The following is a 19211-nucleotide window of genomic DNA, read 5'->3' as shown; positions in this document are numbered from 1 at the left end:
GGGAAGAGCCTCTGTTTTGGTGATGTCTCTCTCACCGGCTTCCACTTTCTTCCTTATCTTCTCCATGTCTGCCGGGGTGGGAACCACAGGGGCCTCTCATGCTTCCCTGCAGTGGTTCCCTGCTCTCCTGGGCAGGCAGATCCCACAGGCCCAGGTGTCCAAGCATTGCACCTGGGAGGCGGTGGCAGGAGATAGAACAAGATGGGCACAGCTAATAGGCTCCCTCCTCTTTGCTCTCCTCCTCATTCCAGAGCCTGTGGGTCTCCCTGTTTACAGCTGCATCCAAGCTCAGTGCTGGAGACAATTTACTGCAGCAGCAACTGTAAGGGAAAGCTATGGAGGTACCTTGACCACTGAAATTTAAACGGTAATCAGGGATAATGCAAACAAATTTTAATGAGAATTTCAACCTTGGTGGCATCTAGTTAACTTCACTTCTGACCCTACCAACAGTAAAGCCACAGCTTTTGCTTTAACAATACACAGTGCTTTGGTAAACCCCATCTACCCAACCATTGCACTGGGGTTAAATCACCACGGAATACAATCCAATCCAACAGAGAGTATGGGCCCAACAAAATAGGAACAAATGGCAAGCTGTCAATGTTGATGTGTGTGTTGTACGTGAACAACAGGGATTTATTTGTGAAAGCAACACCACTAATGCCCAAGATATTTGTCTTGGCACTGAACAAAATGTTTGTCACTTTGAAATAGGGCCTGCTGAAATCCTTGAAACTCTGCTTATATACATTGGGAAGAGCTGAGAACTATCTGTGATTCCATACAGACCTCACCACTACAGAAATAAGCCAGCACTCAAACATTTGTGTTTGTAGTTTTTTTCAAAGTTAGGGGATGTGACTTCAACTATTCAGTTCTGTCCCAACCCATGAATTGCTACGCTCTACCTACACATCCCAGCAAGATTTCCTGCTTCCCCCCACTGGAATGAACCTTGCACTGGTGGAAAAATTACTGCTGGAAGGTGTGTGAAGCAATGGACACAGAGCTCTAATCACTGTTTATCACAATATGGAAGAGATACACCACATCTTGGCAAGAGTGATGAGAAATGGAGAACATCACTGGTGGGATTGTGTTTGGGTGGTCACCCACTGCAAGAGGAATTCCAGATTTCTGTCATTTTATGCTTAATGTACTGTAGTGTTCTATATGTTGGGAGTGTTTATATTAGCTAGACAGGTAGCACTGTCCCACAGATGTCCTTGCATACACAATATTGTTCCATCACATTCAACAGTCTTAAAAATCACAGTATTTAGCTAACCTGCTCAAAAATTTCTCTCAATTTATAATTTGAACATAATAAATCCCTGTTTATAGGCACAGAGGCAAGAGGTGACCACATAGCCACTCTGTGGAGCAAGAGAAGTTGTCTTTAGTCACGGGGTGGATTGTGGTGGTGCCTCCCCCTCGCTCTTGAGCTGCACTATGATCTGAGAAATGCTTGTTAGGCCTTGGCCTTGAGAACAGCACCTGGGCTGAGCAACTCCCAGTCTTATCAGAAACACTGTCTGCTCCCAGGAACTTGTGCTAACAAGCTCCTGGTTTTTAACAAACAGCCTTGGAAAATAATTTTTCTTGCCTGAGTAACAACCCAAGCAGAGCAACATTTCTGTTATCAAACTTTCAAAGAAAGCTGCTGACCTGAATTGTGGCCAGGATGAAAAGGAATTATGACCATTCCTCGAGGCTCAACCCTTTGCCCATTGAGAAGATGCAAAGACATCTGCTGTGAGTATTTCCAGGAGCTCGAGGGGAATTTTTCAGAGGTACCTTGTACAGGCTCCCTCAGGTCTGTGTGTGAGTGGGAATGCACTACAGCAAATATACCATGGACATTGCTCTCCTGGATTCTGAAGTACTTTAGATTTTTCAGTAAACGCTGTATGAAATTGTTACATTGTTTAACTTCAGCATTATCAATAGCTTAACACCTTCTGCTGTTAAGGGCTGTTAAATCTTTGGACCTAAACTGCTGGTCAAGTCTGGGGCTTAGTTTTGCAAGGGGGTCTACTCTGAACCTCATGACTCATCTTGTGATTCCTTTTTATCCTTGCCCTTTCCTACTCTTACCCTTCCCTCCTCCCCAGCCTCAAAGTAGATAATTTTTGGATTTATGTTGGGTTTAGATTGATTGATTTTAGATTTTAGTTTGCTTTTAACACCTAGTAAGTAGTAGAGAGAACCTTGCCAACATCTTTGTGGAACTTTCACTTCTATACTAAACCTGCTTTTGCCAATACCTTTGCTGGTCATTCTTTAAGCAACCATAAAATATTCACTCAGGACAATGGCCCAGGGCACACAGGCACAACCCTCTGCTCAATGGCGCTGTGATTCCATGGTTTCTACCCAAATACAGCCCAGCAAAAGAAAGCTTGAATGGGCAGTAACCCTCAGTGAGCCCCACCCTTGCTCCTGGCAGGTCTGACAAGCACTTTGAAGGGGAGAGAACAGCAATACTGCCCACACTTTTTTAACACTGGCTTCCAGGACGAAGAACATTGTCCAGCACTGGCTCAGAAGAAAGGGGGTGCAGACATCTGCAAGGACCCCACAGCTCCAGTTGATCCATTCAGTACCTGCAGTACAGCATCATGTTACCTCTCCAGGCTGAGGATCCAGGCTGTGGTCACAGAGTACAGCTGAGATTTGCTTGTGGTACTTTGAAAATGCAGGAAAACCCATCAACAGCTTTGAGACCTCATCCAGTCCTGCACATCCCTCATGGAATTTGGCTTGAAGGTTTAATCCATACTGGATACTGAAGGTGGTCCAAGCACTCTGTGCCGAGGTCTGTTTGCTTGCCTGGTGTTCAAGTCACTGCTGACCCCTTGGCACATTTTAGATATTGGAATGGAAGATGACAGTGTAGAATAAGGATAAGCAAAACTAAACAACTAAACAATCCCTGTGCTGTTGAAGCAACTGCTTCCAGCAGCTTGTATTTGTTCCTCACATCAGCAGACTAGAAAGTGGTGTAGGTTTTACTGGAGTGCGTTTGTCTCATCAAGGGGAAAGATCAGTTTGGGAGTTTATCCTTATATCATCCTGGAGACAAAGCCCTCCACATGCATCTTGTGCTGCTTCCTCAAGTGCCCCCTCCACCCAAAAATTAGGATCACTCAAGAAAGGAGTGATCAGCCAGTCCTACCTTCCCTGTGGAAGAAGGCTGCAAGCTGCCAAGTGAGCCTTGTTACAGCAACAGCCCCACTGAATAGACACAGCAGCTCTTCAGAGGGCACAGGATTCACAGGAAGCACCAAAGCTGAAAAATCTTACACTTTTTATTGCAGGTTCAGTGTTAGTGTTTTGGAGAGCACAGCTGCATTAGAAGCAGATATTGTTCCAACTTCCCTTCCCCACGAGACTGCCACAAATTCATCAGCCCCAGGCAACTCCAAAAATCGTGCCTGGTTTTGCAGTGCAGACAAGTGTTCCAGTGAGGACCAAGACTCTCACGTGACTCGTCACTGAAGAGCAATAATGATCCAAAGCTTGCAAAATGAAAAGGCCAACACATTAACTAGCATTCCCTGCTCTGCTGGGACACACACAGGAGCCTGTTCCCAGCTCCCTGACCCAGGGATGGGAGCAGCCCTGCCAATGGGTTGCCCTAAGCTGTCCTTTTGGGATGTTCCGCTAACTCAGTTTTGATGAAAGTCTCTGCTCTGCTGTGCAGGAGAGGAGAGGCCACTGAGCTGGCACGGAGCTGCTGTTGGCTCAATCCTGCCAGAAGCACAGCCTGAACGTTCCCTTCCGTGCTCTGGGGTGAGACACAGGCAGAAACAACCCCAAAGGCTGCTCTCGCTGCCCACACAGCAATGAGCAGTCTCTGTTCCCTTCTCACAAGCTGACAGCTACTTCTGTTTAGCTTTTCTGTCTGCCCCTACAGGGCAAGAGATAACACACTAAAAAAAAATAAAAAATCATTAAAGGAACTTAAAGATTCAACACCACCCCATTTCTCCATCTCTCTTAATTAAGGTGAAATCCTCCCCATTGCCAGTGGCCCCTTCTATTCACTTGTAAAGTGCTGGTCAGGTTGATTTTTTTTCTATTAGATCTCATGGCTCAAGACCATGAGACTGAAAACCTCAACGCTCCTACAAAAATAAACAGTTGTGATATGCCTATGTTTTATGGTATTGCCTTTCCATGCAGATTTCCTTCTCTTGTGGAATCCAGGACAGGGGCAGGCTCAGGTCTAGTCATCAACAGTGATGTTGCGGAAGAGATAGGCCATGGACTCGCCGTTGTGGATTCGCCGGATGGCTTCCGAGAGGATCAAACTGATATCCACAGTCTTTATCTTGGGGCACTGCAGCTTCTGCACCTCGTGAGGAACAGTGTTGGTCACTACCACCTATGGAGGGCCAGAAAGGAAAGGAAACATTTGTGCGCTGCTGAAACATTCGGCCTCCCGGAGGAGGCATCCTGGACTGGCTCCAGGAGAGGTGTGTACTGCTGTTTCACAGTTCAGGGGGAGAAGTCCTTGCATATTAGGAAAAAAAGGTTAAAATAAATGGTGTCCCTTCTGTGACAGTCTGTTGAGGGGACCAGCATAACCAGCACTCTCCAACAGGCTGATGGGTCCATTCAGATCACAGGATCTGCTACTAAGGTTTGAAATCCTGTCCTCTCCATGTACCAGCAGCCCCTGACCAGCTGGGGGAGAGGGGCTGCACAGTGAGATTGCAGCCACACACCCCCAGCTGCAGCAAAGGAAGTGTCCAGGCAGGGATGACTAAAACTTGCATTAGGGAGAAAACACACTCAGGGAAGCAGATCTGATCTGAGCAAGTATTAATCACCCACACTTTTTTTTTTTTTGTTCCAGTGAAGAACCAGCTAACTGAAAGCACCTGATTAAATGAGTAATTCCAGACGTGAGCTACGTGTAGTGGGAAGGACATCAATTTGTGAGTTTTGGTGCCAGCCCCTCCTCTGCAGTCCAGAGAGCAGACTCACCTCGTCAATGGAGGATTCCTCTATGAGACGGGGGGCATCTGCTGACAGGAGCCCATGAGTAGCCATCACAAAAATCTTGTAGGCTCCACGCTCTTTTAGGATCTCTGCAGCAGCTACAAAGCTTTCCACGTCATCGATGATGTCATCCTGAGGAGAAACAAAAATAACATCAAAACCAGAAGTTTACAGAGCCTGCAGGGCAGGAGTGGATCTGCACAGTACTGCAGCTTTGGCCATGCACACAGATGAAAAATAGAATCCCTGTCTACTTCAGCTGTTGCTGAGGACAGCCACGTGCATGACTAATCTGTGAATGCTATTTCCCTGGTTTAATGACCCTTTTGCTAGTGTGGAGAACAAATGCTGTGTCTTGGAAACAGATTCGTCCCTGCACATGCACTCACAGTTTATCATCAGCAAGGTGTATTTTTTCATGGGGTAGGAGCTGCATGTTGATTACTTACACTGCAGCATGGCATAGCAAATAAGAGAAGCTCAGCAAGTTTTTCGTTTATTTGAGGTTTTTTAACACTTCAGGAGTTTTCTCTGTATGCCCTAGATTTATTCATTATTCATTAGACATCTGACACTTCGAATCAAGGGAGCAAGGAGATTTTAGGGCTTAAAGAGCTGAAGTGTAAAGGGTTTTCAACAGCAAGTTGAAATAACCAAAGCCACCAACACTACTGGAGAAAAGAGTGTCTAACAAACACGTTCCCACTCCTATACCAGCCATCCCTCTGACCCTCAGGGATGGAGCAGCTGAAGCAAAGATGCTGTGAGGAAACCACCCCCCACCTGTTCCCCTCACACTCGTACCACAATGATGGCAATTCTTCCTCCAACGTCTCCAACCACAGTTATTGGCGGTTTCTCCTTGGCCATCATCACTAAAGAAGAAGGAAAAAAAGGAGTCCAGGTGAGTTAGGCTTGAGTCAAACCCCAACAGTTCCACCACACAAGAGGCTGAACCATTAAACATCTTGCATTGATGCAGACACAGACGTGCTTTACACAATCCTGACACCCACATAAGTGATAAACCCTCATTTAACCATCCTCAAATTCCTCAAATGAACAGCACTGCTGCATAAAGAGGAAATTCTGTTTCTGTAGGGATTTTGTACTGACCTCAGAAACAGAAAGCAATTCCAACTCTCTAACAGACCCCTGTGCAAGGAGAGCTACAAAGCAGCATCTGGTTTATGGGCAATATCAGAGACTTTCTTTGTGCTCTAGCACAGGACTTGAAAAAGGGTCCAGTCCATAACTGAGAACAACAAATGGGCTTTTTCAAGCAGCACCTCTCAAAGGGCAGGTGCTTTACAAGGTACAACTTTTCACCTCTTGGGCTCAGTAAATCATTTGCAGGATAAGAGACTTGCACTGCAGCTCAGTTGCTTTCTCACATCACCCAACACAGAAGGGTCTTTGAGAGGGTGTAAGAACCTTAATACCACTTGCTCAGGCAAAGCAAGCTTAAGGAAGTTTGCAGAAACAAATTTGCTGATTATTTTTTAAGTGGATTAATGGAAAGAGCAGGACAAAATCCAGTTGAAATTCAGTTCAACAAGCTCAATGCAACCAGCAATTGGATCAAAGGATACACTGACAAGCTGTGCTACCTGACACACAGTGAAGAGATGTGCTGGGAAATAAGGCTCCATTCCCTCCTGACACTACTTTTGCACTGACAGGTTTCATGCAAAACCACTTCCTGCCAAAATTCCAGCAGCATCATAAAAATACCAGAGCTCTGAACTAGGACACCCTGAGAGTATCCAGATATAACACAGCCTTCAGACTTACACCAAACAGCAACCAGCCTCCAGTACAGGCCAGGGACTTGCTGTCCATCTGCCAAACTTCTCATTTGCCACGGGGTGCTGGTACAAAAACTTCCAGCAGGGAAAGGACATTGTGGTGGGCAGACGTGTCAATAGGTGACAATCTGGGCTGATCTAACCACTGAAGCCAAGAGGCACATCCAACATTTCCTAACACTTACCTGGCCCACCTCCACACCCCACACCCCTATTTTATGCTCTCCACAGTGAGTGCAAAGTGTCCTACCAAGGCACTTGGTGCCCCTCCTCTTGTAAGCTCAGGTCTTGCCAGGATTCTGGCCACGGAGGCTTCTCAAGGGCCTCAAGGAGTTCAGACACAGCAAGATTTTTCTCCTTTAGGATAATCCACTTCAATGTAATACCTGAGCAGCAGAACACAAGCCACTGACCACCAGAAGCCTGTCTGAATATTGATCTCTGCTCTCCTCATCAAGAAACTCTTACATTAAACTCCCCATCCTGCACAGCAGGATGATCCAGTACTATTCCCATATCTCATGGGTGCCTGGGAATGCTTAGGGTGCAAGCACAGCCGGGTGAATGAGTCACACTGAGGGACATGACGAAAGCAATTGTAAGGACCACAACTTCAAAGATTCTTGTATAGAGCTGTTCACATCCATGACCTGCTCCACAGGCTGGTTTTCCATAAACCTACCAAAACTGTATAAAAGGTGTCCAGTAATTCTGTTTTGACCAAAGTCCCATCACTCATTGCCAGGTTTTGCAGTTAAAGTCACAGCTACCTTGGACTGAAGAGTTAATCAACAGCTCTTCATGGCACAGATTCCTCAGCCTCCCTTGCATGGTTATTTCTGAGTTCTCCTATCAAATGCAAAGTCACGTCTAAATCCTGAAGGAAAAATATTCTTATGAGAAGGAAGATTATTTGTAATAAATGAAGATTAAGCACCATGAGAGATAAGCAGATCATAAATTTCAATTACAGGCACTACCGACCTGCTTAGATTAGTTATGAGTTTACTATCTAGTCTGGACGGTAATAGAGCTCCTGGTGGGAGCTGTGAAGTGTCAAAAGGATTCCACCTGGCTGCCATCCCATCCTCCATGTGTATCCACAGATGAATGCCATCTCTGTTTACAACAGCCAGGTCAGGGGAAATTTTTCTACGCAAACAGAACAGGCCTGGGGAGCTGAAATTCAGCACTATTTTACTCACAGAGACATGGAGTTTCAGCAAATCAGTATCCTTCTACTCCATGAAGGAAGCAGACACATTTCTTGCTATGCTTAAAGGCTAATATGGCAACCAGCAACATTAGCAGTGCTTTGCATCTCTGTCTGTTTTTTAAAAGCTGTTATTTCAATTTTGGTTTATTTTTAAAGAATGGTAGGCAACGTGTCGACCTACCCGGATCTTAAAGAGATGTTCTCCCTTTTCCTTGTTCAATTTTCTCTGCAAAAAAAAGAAAAAAAAATTGCAAGCCAAAGATCTACCCACAACCACATCAAATCTCAACTGCTCCAAGGTGATGAGAGTCTACACAAGGGTTAGTGCAGCCAGTTTCTTCTTCAAAATCTTTGGACATACCAAGATGTGCAAGTCAGAACTGCTATGAGGAGGTGCCTTGCAAAATGATTCAAATAATAAAGAATATTTTCCTCCCAGACACAAAACCTCTATGTTTGTAGACAGAAGAGGGTAACAGAAATAAGCCACGGTGGTACTTTTGCCTGGTGTAACCTCTTGGATCATGTACAAGTTTAGGTTAAAGAGTTGCTGACTTTTTCTGGAGAGTAAGAAAAGATGTTTGTGGTATCTGTAGCTTCTGGAGGGGGAAAAATAAAAGAGAAAAAACTAGACCAACCACCATTTTTTAATAAAACGAGAATATCAAAGAACACTTTCATTCGAATGTGCATAATATACACCAAAGTACCACATGTTAAAGGCAAGATCACTACGGCACTAAGAAGCAGCATTCCCAGGTGTGTAAACATGTTGCTTTAATTAAGTGGCCAAAAAAGGGTTAAGAAACACTAAAATAAATTGTTTGGGGTGGACAGTGTGAATTAAAGTGACAATCACCAAGAAATATAATGCTGCATTTACAACAGAGCCTGGGAGCAAAAGGCTGCTCAAGAATGAACTGTTTTGTGTAGATAGCCTTGGAAGGACAGAAAACATCCCTGTGCCCAGCCTAAACACAGGCAAGATGGGGGTAGGGAAGTAGGAACAGACCTATGATCACTCCAGTTTTTCCCCCAAACTCCCTTTGTGGCAGTTTGCTGGGCTCTGGGATTCAAGCAAACCATTAGCTCTGTATAAAGTACTGAATTCCAAAGCCACTGAAATGATTTAACAGATGGTGCCCCACTCTTTTTCTCAAGGAAACATGCAAAGAGTCCACACACATTTGTTAAGACACAGCCCCGAGCCAGCTGCAAGCTCTGAGACACAAAAGCACACAATCAAAGGGAACAACCTTGGAGTTATGTCCTGTCTCCAAGGCTCTGATTTCAGGGGTGCAGTGACGTGGGCTCTTGCTGCCGCTTTAGCGCAGCATTTTAAGTGCAATTAGAAGCACCTCTGGCATTTTTCTGTTGTGGCTCCCTACAAATCAGACTATCACATCAGGCCACACTCACAGGACAATAAATAAGCCATTACACTGCCTAGCACTCATTAATTAGAGGCACATGATCCCTGCTAGAACAGGGAGAGAAGGTGCATGCCAGGACGCAGGAGCCCGGCCAATTCACCAGGAAGCCCATGGAGAATGGCACAAAGCACGAGCCATCGCTGTGGGGCTCTGGGGCTGCTCCCAGACACAGGTTTCACCTCTCTCCTGGCTCTAACACAACTGCCTGGAGCCTCAATTGCCGAGTCTGGGATGCTCCACACTGATCTGGTTGTAGCCCAGAGTGGGATGCTCCATGAGAAGTCTCAGCTGCTTCCCAGGAACATCCCCAACCTTCTACCTGCCAGGCCCAGGTTTGGTTGCTGAGCCAGGCAGACTCACAGACTGGTTCTGTTTTGACCATTGGAGGGTTTGGGGACATTTTTGGTGTAAGGAACATTCAGATCTGAGCAGCAGCATGTGTCTGACCTTTCACAACCAACCACACAGCTGAACCCTGCTACACTCTGCCCGCAGAGCTTTCACCACCAGGAAGGGAGAGCTGAATGAGAGTTTGGAATTATGTGACATTTGAGGTGGGAAGATGCTTTTCAAATGACTGAATTGGACAAGAAATGAGGCATAGCAGAGAGGGTCAGTACAGACACTCACAGCATTGCCATCCCAGCTGCACTTTCACCTCTGTCTGGCAGAGACTGTGACACAACCAGGATGCACAGACTGCTTTTAGACACAGATAACCTCAGAATTCTGCATCTCCAGAACCCAGCTCACTCAAAACCAGTTATCTCTCAGGTCAGAAAACTGCAGAGAAAAACAACTTCTGTTGAGAGTTTTGGACAAGTTTGCCCCACAATCCACCCCATGACAGAGAGCTGCCAAGGCCACAGCTCGACTTTTACACTGTGCCTTACACATGCAGGGATGTAAGGTCATTGGTCAAGTGCTGAGTTTGTGCAGCAGGAGACAAAATAAGGAAGTGGTGATACACAGCAAATTAGTTTGTGTTTGGATAACTGAGGACTGAAAACAATTTTCCACTGAATTCATAATTAAACTGGACAAGGGCACATTTCTGTATGAGAAACCATTTACAGGGTTCTCCAGCAGCACAACCTTCCACAGCTGAGATTCTTTGAAGTGACATGGCTGGAAATAAAAATACATCAATTCCTCTGTAGCAGACAAATATCAGCTACTGATATTCTGGAGGACAGCATCCTCTTCAGAATAAGAGGGGAAGGAGAAAGTGAAGAATAACCATGCAAATTCCTGCTTTCTTGGAAGGACATGAAAAAAATCCCCTTGTCAGAAGGAGAACAATGAAGTTCCAAACCTCACTGCCAAACCCCACCTGCCCCCCAAGGCCCAAGAGAAGTTTCACCAGTAACAAAAGCACTGTTTAACTGATTGTATTCCAGTGAGGCACAACTGGGGTGATGTAAAATGCCTGCAGTCTTCCTTGCCTCCCCTCTACAAGCTGCCCACAAACTGATGTTCTCCCTAAATTTCCAAAGATGAGATGATTACCTGCAGCCCAAACCACTGCTGGTGTTGCCACACACAGCAGCTCACAGCCTTTCCCACGGGCACTTCTGAGCCACCTTCCCGCTCCCAATTTCTGCCCTACCACCACCTGCCTAGAAAGCTAAAATCCTCCCAAAAAGGGAGCTGGATTTTCATTGCACTGTTGTTATTTGACTGCTGCAGGGATACAAACAATCCCGAGGATGGCATTTCCCAGAACACAAGCTTCCTCTTTTTCTTTTGTCCTCTGTTCCCAAATCAATCGCAAGAACTCCGGAAGCAGATCAACAATGCTCTTGGAGAAGCTATTCACCCCAGCCACACAAACCTCAAAACCTTGTCAAAACAGACACTGGAATATGATCACCTGGGTGCCAAGATGAAGGAAATTTCCAGCACTAACAAAGGTTGCAGAGAAGGGAAGACAAAGACCAGCGCTCCCCTCCCGAGTGGAGCCAACAGCCTGTCTCAGTGGTTGTTATCTCATTGCTTACACTTTTACATCTCCCTTGTTTCATGAGCTCAGTGAATTGCTGTAAAAGCACCACCTTCATCAGAGGTTTGTCAGTCTAACACTACGGAGCAGGCACAGCCAAGGAGAAGAATATTGATGTTCTGCATGGCCAGAAGGAGTTAAATAAAAACCTTCCCCTGTGACTTCTCCTACAACGCACTGATATCAACCTTTCCATGAAAAAAAATTCCACTGGTCCAACTGCCTTTAGGTTGGTTACACCCACACAGATAAACCAACAAAAATTTCCCACCAAACTTTTCTCTTTTTTCCCCCCAAAGGTAAGCAGAGAAACTTGATCTTACATGGCAGCTCCAGGCCAGGATGCACAGTTGCGTTTTTGAGCATTGGAGGGGAGTGACGCCCGTCATCCATGTCCTGCTCTGTGCACTGAGCCTCTCCATGGATCACTGCCAGCCCCAGGCGCAGCCTCTCGGCGTAAGACTGAGCCCTGCAAGACAACAGCAGCCTCTCAGGAAGGTGCTGGGCTGATGCAGCTCCACAGCCCACTACAGCAAGTCTCTCCCAGGCCAACAGCAAGCAAAGGCTGCAACTCTGGCTGTTCCTCTGCAAGAAACTTCACTGGAAGTGACTCTTCATTCCTCATTAGTATCCCAAAGCCCACTCTACCCCTTGGCTGCCCCCCCACCCCACTCCTGTGTTCTTCCATATGCGAAATACTTTCTGAGATGATCAGGCACTGCTGAAACTCCAGCCGCAAGTCTGACCTGAGGTGAACCATCTCACTGAGACCTCCAGAGTTTACTCCCATGGGGGTGGGAATAAAAAGTTCAGCTGCCTATCTGCACCACATCCAGCCCATTTCCAGCCACAAAGGAATTATGACCAGATTGTCAATCCATCTGCCACCCTCCCATACTTTCCCTGGTATATTTTCCACCAGCTCAGGTATTTTCCAAGTAACTTTTAACCAGCCAGCAAAGCATCCATTTACCTTTTAGCAGCACCAGGAGATTTGGCTACAATAACTGCGTTTCTGTAATCTGGAATCTGGATGTGATAAAAAGTTAATTAATTTAAAAAAGACCTTCTTGCTAGGGAGTAACTGGTTTGACACATGGCTGAATAATTTCAACCATCCTCCTCCCCAGACCCAAATTTTCATTCTGTGACAAGAAACTAGAGGCAACTGCACTTGCTTTCAACATCAGTATTTGTGTATTCTGCAAAGGTGGGAATGTTCACTATGTTTAACCCTCCCCATATAGGGAAGCCTTGCTCTCACCACGTGGGAATAAATCATCTTTTGCACATGGAGAATAAAACCTCCCTGCCCTGCTCCCAGCCCTGCTGCGCTCAGCATTCCTACACTCAGCCCAAGACAAAGCCTATCAATAATTCAGAGCAGTCAGAAATCCAGCACAGCACAAAGGGAGAGGGGAGGCAGTTTAACAGGATTTCAGAGGTGATCAGAGGCAGGAGTACAAGTAGCATCTCTCAAGTGGCACTAACTCCACAGAGAGCAAGCTCCTCTCCTGCTTGTGCTGCAGTTCAGTTTCTATCCAATCACAGAAGTGTAACATCTTTCCATGAAACATGGAAATAGGTATCCCCTGAGAAAGAATGCATTAACAGAAGGATCGACCTAGACTGACACCACCACCTCTATTTAAGCAGAGGCCCAATGCTGCCCTCACATTAAAATGAGTTCAGACAAGTTGATATATATAGAACTAGAGTAACCTCACTTCTTCCTGTATATACTGAAGCAAGAAAGGGGATGCTCTCAGGTTGTCTACTGGAAAGCTGAAGAAGCCTTGGATTTCCTTTTGATGAAGGTCCATAGTGATAATGTGTGTTAAACCTAAAGGGGAAAAAAGACAACAATTTATTGAAAATATTCCCACATGGCTGGAGTTCCTTCAATACCTCCTTTTTCCAGACTGTTTTAGCTATTATTCAGGCTATTATGCCATGTCATAAAATAATCATAAACAGATTAACGCAAAGTTCCACAGACATCATGAGAAACAGGCACGTGGTGCCACAGCACTGGCCTGACCCTGTATTTCACTATAACATTTCTAGGCCACTTCCCCAGGTGCAAGTTACAAAGCACCACAAGAAAGCTGAAGAAAATTAATTCCCTCAATGTGGCTCAAGATCTCAGCTGCACATCCCCACATCAAACAGGAGAATGGAAGGACAGATGACCTTTGGGATGCCCAGCAGAACCAAGCCTGCCGTGCTGCTGCTCCCTGGGACACTCACCTGCCTTGGCGAGCATTGAAGCCAGCAGCTTGCAGACTATGGAGCCCCTCTTCCTCATTTTGCTCTGTTTGCTGTAGGGGAAGTAGGGGATGACCCCAATGATGTTCCTGGCACAGGAAGTCTTCAGTGCATAGGCCATGATCAGCAGCTCCATGACAGCAGTATTCACATCTCTAGGAGATATGAACACAATTCCAAATATTAGCAGGTGTTTTTCCATTGCAATTCCTTTTCCATTTATACCTAGACCACCCTCACCAAAATTCCAAGGAAATGATGCTACATCTCAGGCTAATGTATGCCAGACCCAGATAGCAGCCACGCAGCTCCTTCCATCACACCACAACAAATTACAGTCAACTCTTACACACACAGGACACGATGCCAGCACTCAAGAGCTGTGGACTGGAATTTGATTTTATATCCTAACAGAAGGTGTATGATGATTTCCCTCCATCATCAGACAAAAAAAAAACTTTGTATAGAATTTACTTTGGAACAAATGTCACTTGATACGGTGTAATTTAAAATAAAATAGTCTTTTAAAGAAGCAGCACACATGCAGCCAACACAACCTCATCCACACTGGATTTCTTAGGGTATTTTCCTCTTTAACAGTGTAAGGCAGGTTATTTCTTCTGCCTTAAGAAATACTGCATTTGGAGGAGTGCAAACTCCAGACATGGCACTTTGGTGGAGGTCCGCATCTCCACACTCTTTAGCTTATCTAGAGAGGGAAGGAAAAACAGCACAGGAAATGCTAAAGGACTGTTTCTTGAAAGAAAAACAACAAAACAAAAAAGCAGCGTAGGCAGAGGAATCACAGAATAGGCTGAGTTCGAAGGGACCCATCAGGATCATCAAGTACAACTCCTGGTCCTGCACAGGACACCCCAACAATCCCATCTGTCCCTGAGAGTGTTGCCCAAATGCTTATTGAGCTCAGACAGGTTTGGTGCTGTGACCACTTCCCTGGGGAGCCTGTTCCAGTGCTCAACCACCCTCTGGGTGAAAAACCTTTTCCTGATAGCCAGCCTAAATCTCCCCTGACTCAGCTTCATGCTGTTTCCTCGAGTCCCATCACTGGTCATGAGACTGAAATATCCCATTTACAGTTTGCTTCCCCACAATGACTGGAGTGACCCAGTAGGAGTGTACTGATTTGCACTTTAATTAATTTTGGGAAGGGGGAAAAAGCCAAGCCCTTAGTTCCCCTTTAGTTCCTTAAGACCAACACCAAGAGACACTGTCTGCATCGTCACAGACTGACTCAAGAACTTTTGGGAACTGGAGAACCTGTGCTTCAGATGGCAGGACAGGCACTCCTGCAACACAGACCCCCTTGCCTGGGGGTTTCCAGCATGGACAGCCCCCAGTGACGCACCATGTCCCCAATCCAGTCAGGAGGGCAGTGCTGTAGAGGCTCAGCTGTTCAGCCCATGGTGACAGGACAGGGGCTGACTGGGCCATCTTTCCACACAGCAGCAGAGGAGTAAACAGCACAGAGCAGCCTAAAGCTCTGCAGAGCTTTCTGGACATTACCCAGACATTGCTCAGGCCCTGTTTTCCTCCTGAGACAGCCACTAGAGACAGCTTCTCCAACTGCTCACAGCCATGACCCGTGACAAACCTCTGACCATTTCCATTTCCCCACTGCTCTCCCTTCCTTTGGAAATTAACCTCCACTTGTGCCTCTTCTTTTGTGAGGCTCTAGGGTCTCTGTTGTCCTGCTGGCCCAGCCAGCCCCGCACACACAATGCCATTTACGCACAAGAAAGCTTTGTTGGCTCTGGAGCACCCAGCCAAGAATTACATAAAACACAGCCCCCTGCCACACAAGACAACAAGCAAACAAAGAACTGTTTCTTTCCTTTGGAGATTTAGCTGTGTCAGTGGGGCTGTGAGAGAAGAAAAAGATGCTACTATCAGTGTCATATAAAAACAAAGTGGTCAAACTGCAGCCTATTTAAAGTTCATCTGAGAAATTCAGTACTTTTCATCATTATTTTTCAACTTACTCTTTGAAAATACACACATATTCACATGGAAAGCAGGTAGAGAACAAGAGTGGGATTCAAAAGGCACCAGCAGTCCTGGTGATGCTGCAGGACACCAGTAGCCATACTGATGGAGAAGTTATTCAAGGAGGTACTTCTCCCAGTATTCAAGCAGGATCCCAAGCTGAGCTCTGGGAAGCTCCTGCAGACCAGCTGGCACAGGTACTAGGCAGAAGTGGATGTGTCTGTCCCTCCAGCAGGGCCCAGGGTGAGTGGGCTGAGATGGCTTCATGCTGAGCCATCACTGATCTGCTCTTCTGCAAGGGGCACTGACCCCAACCAAGGGTAGCAGTTGGGGAAAATGACATTGGTGGGGGAAGCCCAGCCCCAGCATCTCTAAAACAGGTACCCAAGGCAGCATCCCAGTCTCCTTGCTGCCCTCCCCATCTCTGGCCTTGAAGTGATGCTCAGTCAGTTACTGCTGGGAGGGCTGAGCCAAGACCTCACACAGGGGCTGGCAGCTCATTACCAGGACACTCAGAGACAGCTCAGCTATCCCCCACACCCTGCTTACCACCCCAGAGCCTCCCTTGCAGCTCCTTATCCCTGCCTGGGCCATCCCTGCACACCCCTGCTCTCAAGGCTGAGCAAACACCTTATGTGACACTGTCCATGGACTTTGCAACAATCAGCACCAACACTCAGCACTAGAAAGGCTCCTTTTGCCTTTAAGGGTATCACAAAACCACCAACTCGTTTGTTTTTCTACCACCTAAACATGAGCTATTTGATTTTCCCTCACATGAATGCCACTCCACACACCAGTCTTGGATGGTACCTGTCCTTGTCACCTTTTTTTTGGTTGTGCTACAGCTTTTAGGACAGAGAGCCTATATCAAATAGTCAGGTCTTTTTGTTCTCTCTGTGCATTTAAGATGCAGACTGTGAATTCACACTGCAGCATAACAAGGTTGTTTCCCTCTATACTAACAAGTCCTAATATTTTCTTTTCAAACCACTACTGAGTGTGGGAGTCCTATTCTTAGATTATTCCACACAGTTGTTGTTCTGACTTTCCTGAAAAGCTCCCTGAAACCCACTGCAAAACTGAGATGTCCTTGAACCTGTGCTCTCTAGCAATGCAGCAAGGCACAGCTGCAGTTTAGGAATGAAAGATGACTTGGCTGCACAACATTGGCTCCTCATCTGGAGGGCCTTGAACATTTTGGCTAAAAAAGACCCATTTCTTGGCCCAAAACACTGAATTCAGTTAATGGAAAAACAAGGGAACCAACAAGTTAAACGCAAGGGGAGGTTTTCCCCTCCCAAAACTGTTCCTGTCCCTAATGCTCTGAGTTACCTCTCTCTGAACACTTGATCTGTTTCATGTTTACTCAGCTCTCAGTTACAAGTTATTTCGATGAACTCCCTCACAAGGGACAACAGAATGACACCATTCACCCGAAACATAATCCTACAGCAGGGCATTTTCATCTTGCAGAGATTTAGGTGCTCCCTGAGGGAGGAAACACTTGGGGCATCTCTCTGGAGAGAGATGAGCCCTAAGAAAATATTTCTGCCTGCAAGAGGAATTCCAGAAGCGAGTAAGCTGGTCTAGTAGTCCTCCTGATTTCTTTACAACAGGCCAAGCATTTCATGGAGGAAATGAACTTGAATTCTCAGTGGGCTCCACTTCTTTGGCAAGCAAGGCAAAATACTGTGTCTAGGAAATTCAGCTCCCCGCTACTTTTGAGCTACAATTGAGCTCTGCTACTTATTTCTTCTTGTGATCTCCAAAAAATCTGAGCAGAATTTGGTAACTTGGAAAAAGCTACCAGAGCAGGAACATCCTTGTTTTGCTAATATCAGTATCTCATCTCTGAAAACAGCACCTCCCCTACTCACAGTAGGTCAATTTGCAGTTATCATTTAAGTGCAGGCTCCCTTCCCACCACCCTAGTGCTATCCCATTACTCTTCCTGAGCCAGCAAGGAGCAAAGTTCCTGGGGTTACAGATGGTTTTTTTCACCCCCTGGTTACTTGCAGCACTTTTCTTACTCCAAGCCTAGAACAGCCCAAAACAAAACCCAAAAAGGCCCACCATCACCAAGAACTGTAAAAGTACATTAGAGAAGCTATGGGTTCCCACCTGAGCTCAGTTTCACATCACTACAGCAAAAGAGGAGGAGTAATCCAGCCTGTAACAAAAGCAGCAGCTGCTGTTTGCTGCTGGCTCTGCTGCTTGGTGGTTGGGAGGCAGAGGAAATCATCCATCCCGGGATGAAAACGCCAGTCAGAAATCACCAAACAGCTGAAAGGCCACCAACGCAAAGAGACCAGGGATGTATGTTTCAGTGGAAACCATCAGTCACTCCTGTTCCTGCCTCAAGTGACACACTCCAGCTATTTGATGGGAAGCATCTCAGTGTTGCAATCAATCCCCTGGGAATGTTAACAGCTTAACACTACTTGGGGCCTTACATCTAAGTCAGAGCAATGACAACACTGCAAGAGTTCCACTGGTTATTGTGTGGTTAACAGTGAGCAAACCACTGAACCATCTGCTGATCCAGGTACTCAAACACATCCCAGGTGCAAAACCGAGCCCCGAGTGCCTCACCTGGGGATTGTCTGTATGATGAAGATATCCTGTCCCCGGACAGACTCTTTTATTTCAACTCTTGTTTCTGAAAAGGATGGAAAACAGAGTCAGTTTTGTTTCCAAACACCAGGTTGACAGTGACAACACACCATGTTTTAGCAGCAACCTTGACCCCTGGTCAGGGCAGATGAGGACTTGCTCCCTTGCCCTTTGTGCACATACATACACAGATGAGCCAAGTGGATTTTCCAAAGGCTGGTCCGGGTAGAGCCGGCATGACATGCCAGTGGGTTAGCTGTATTTACAAAGCAAAAAGGCTGAATAGCTGTTTATTTTTTTCTTTAGAATTTTAGAATTTAGAAATTAGAATTTTAGAATTTAGAATTGTAAAATTTAGAAGACAATTTACCTAATTCTCAATGAGAAATCCATTTCACGCCTCCATGGAGTGCTGAGAGCTGTCAACAGTACATTCATTAGTGAGCAATTAACCACCCAAGGCAGAACAACCTTCAGTACTTCCAAGAAGGTAACTCAGCACTTTTTGCACTTTGCTCTTTCACAGCTTACATGGGATCAGCTCCATGCTGGCTGGAGAGCTCAAGGCAACACCAGCAGCTCCGAGTTCAGAGCAAGAACTCCCCAATTTCACTATTAAGGTCAAGACATTTCCACACTGACACAGGCTGGAAGTCTGGGTCTCTGCTGAGCACCACTCCGACAGTCCCTGACTCAAACACAGAAGTTGAGCGCCAAGCACCTCTGCAAAGCCAAAGCAATGACTCCAGGTTTCCCACGGTGCCTGCCTTAGCCACTCATTTCCCACACAGTCATGAGCTAGAGGGCAGGAATAAGGAAAAGGAGAGCAACAGCTCCTCAGCTATGGAATT

General features: G+C 46.1%; 1 protein-coding gene across 6 annotated transcripts in view; it reads right to left on the bottom strand.

Moving 5' to 3' along the window:
* Positions 1-378: 378 nt before the first annotated feature.
* The window catches only part of PRPSAP1 (phosphoribosyl pyrophosphate synthetase associated protein 1), a 28575-nt gene continuing 9742 nt past the window's right edge, over positions 379-19211 (bottom strand). For 4 of the 6 annotated variants that reach the window (XM_039562190.1, XM_039562189.1, XM_039562185.1 and 1 more), the window contains 8 exons: positions 18340-18406; positions 13723-13895; positions 13200-13315; positions 12446-12501; positions 11796-11941; positions 5818-5888; positions 4999-5145; positions 379-4393 (listed from right to left, as the gene is read on the bottom strand). In XM_039562190.1, the coding sequence (XP_039418124.1) occupies positions 4235-4393; positions 4999-5145; positions 5818-5888; positions 11796-11941; positions 12446-12501; positions 13200-13315; positions 13723-13895; positions 18340-18406 (935 nt within the window). In that variant the 3' untranslated portion in view covers positions 379-4234. Of the gene's footprint in view, positions 4394-4998; positions 5146-5817; positions 5889-7657; positions 7699-8218; positions 8264-11795; positions 11942-12445; positions 12502-13199; positions 13316-13722; positions 13896-18339; positions 18407-19211 lie in introns of those variants that run through there. The other 2 variants (XM_039562188.1, XM_039562187.1) reach the window with 2 other exon arrangements.

This window comes from Corvus cornix, chromosome 18 (genome assembly GCF_000738735.6).
Source record: "Corvus cornix cornix isolate S_Up_H32 chromosome 18, ASM73873v5, whole genome shotgun sequence".
NCBI classification, from domain to species: domain Eukaryota; kingdom Metazoa; phylum Chordata; class Aves; order Passeriformes; family Corvidae; genus Corvus; species Corvus cornix.
This window is presented reverse-complemented; position numbering and strand designations above follow the sequence as displayed.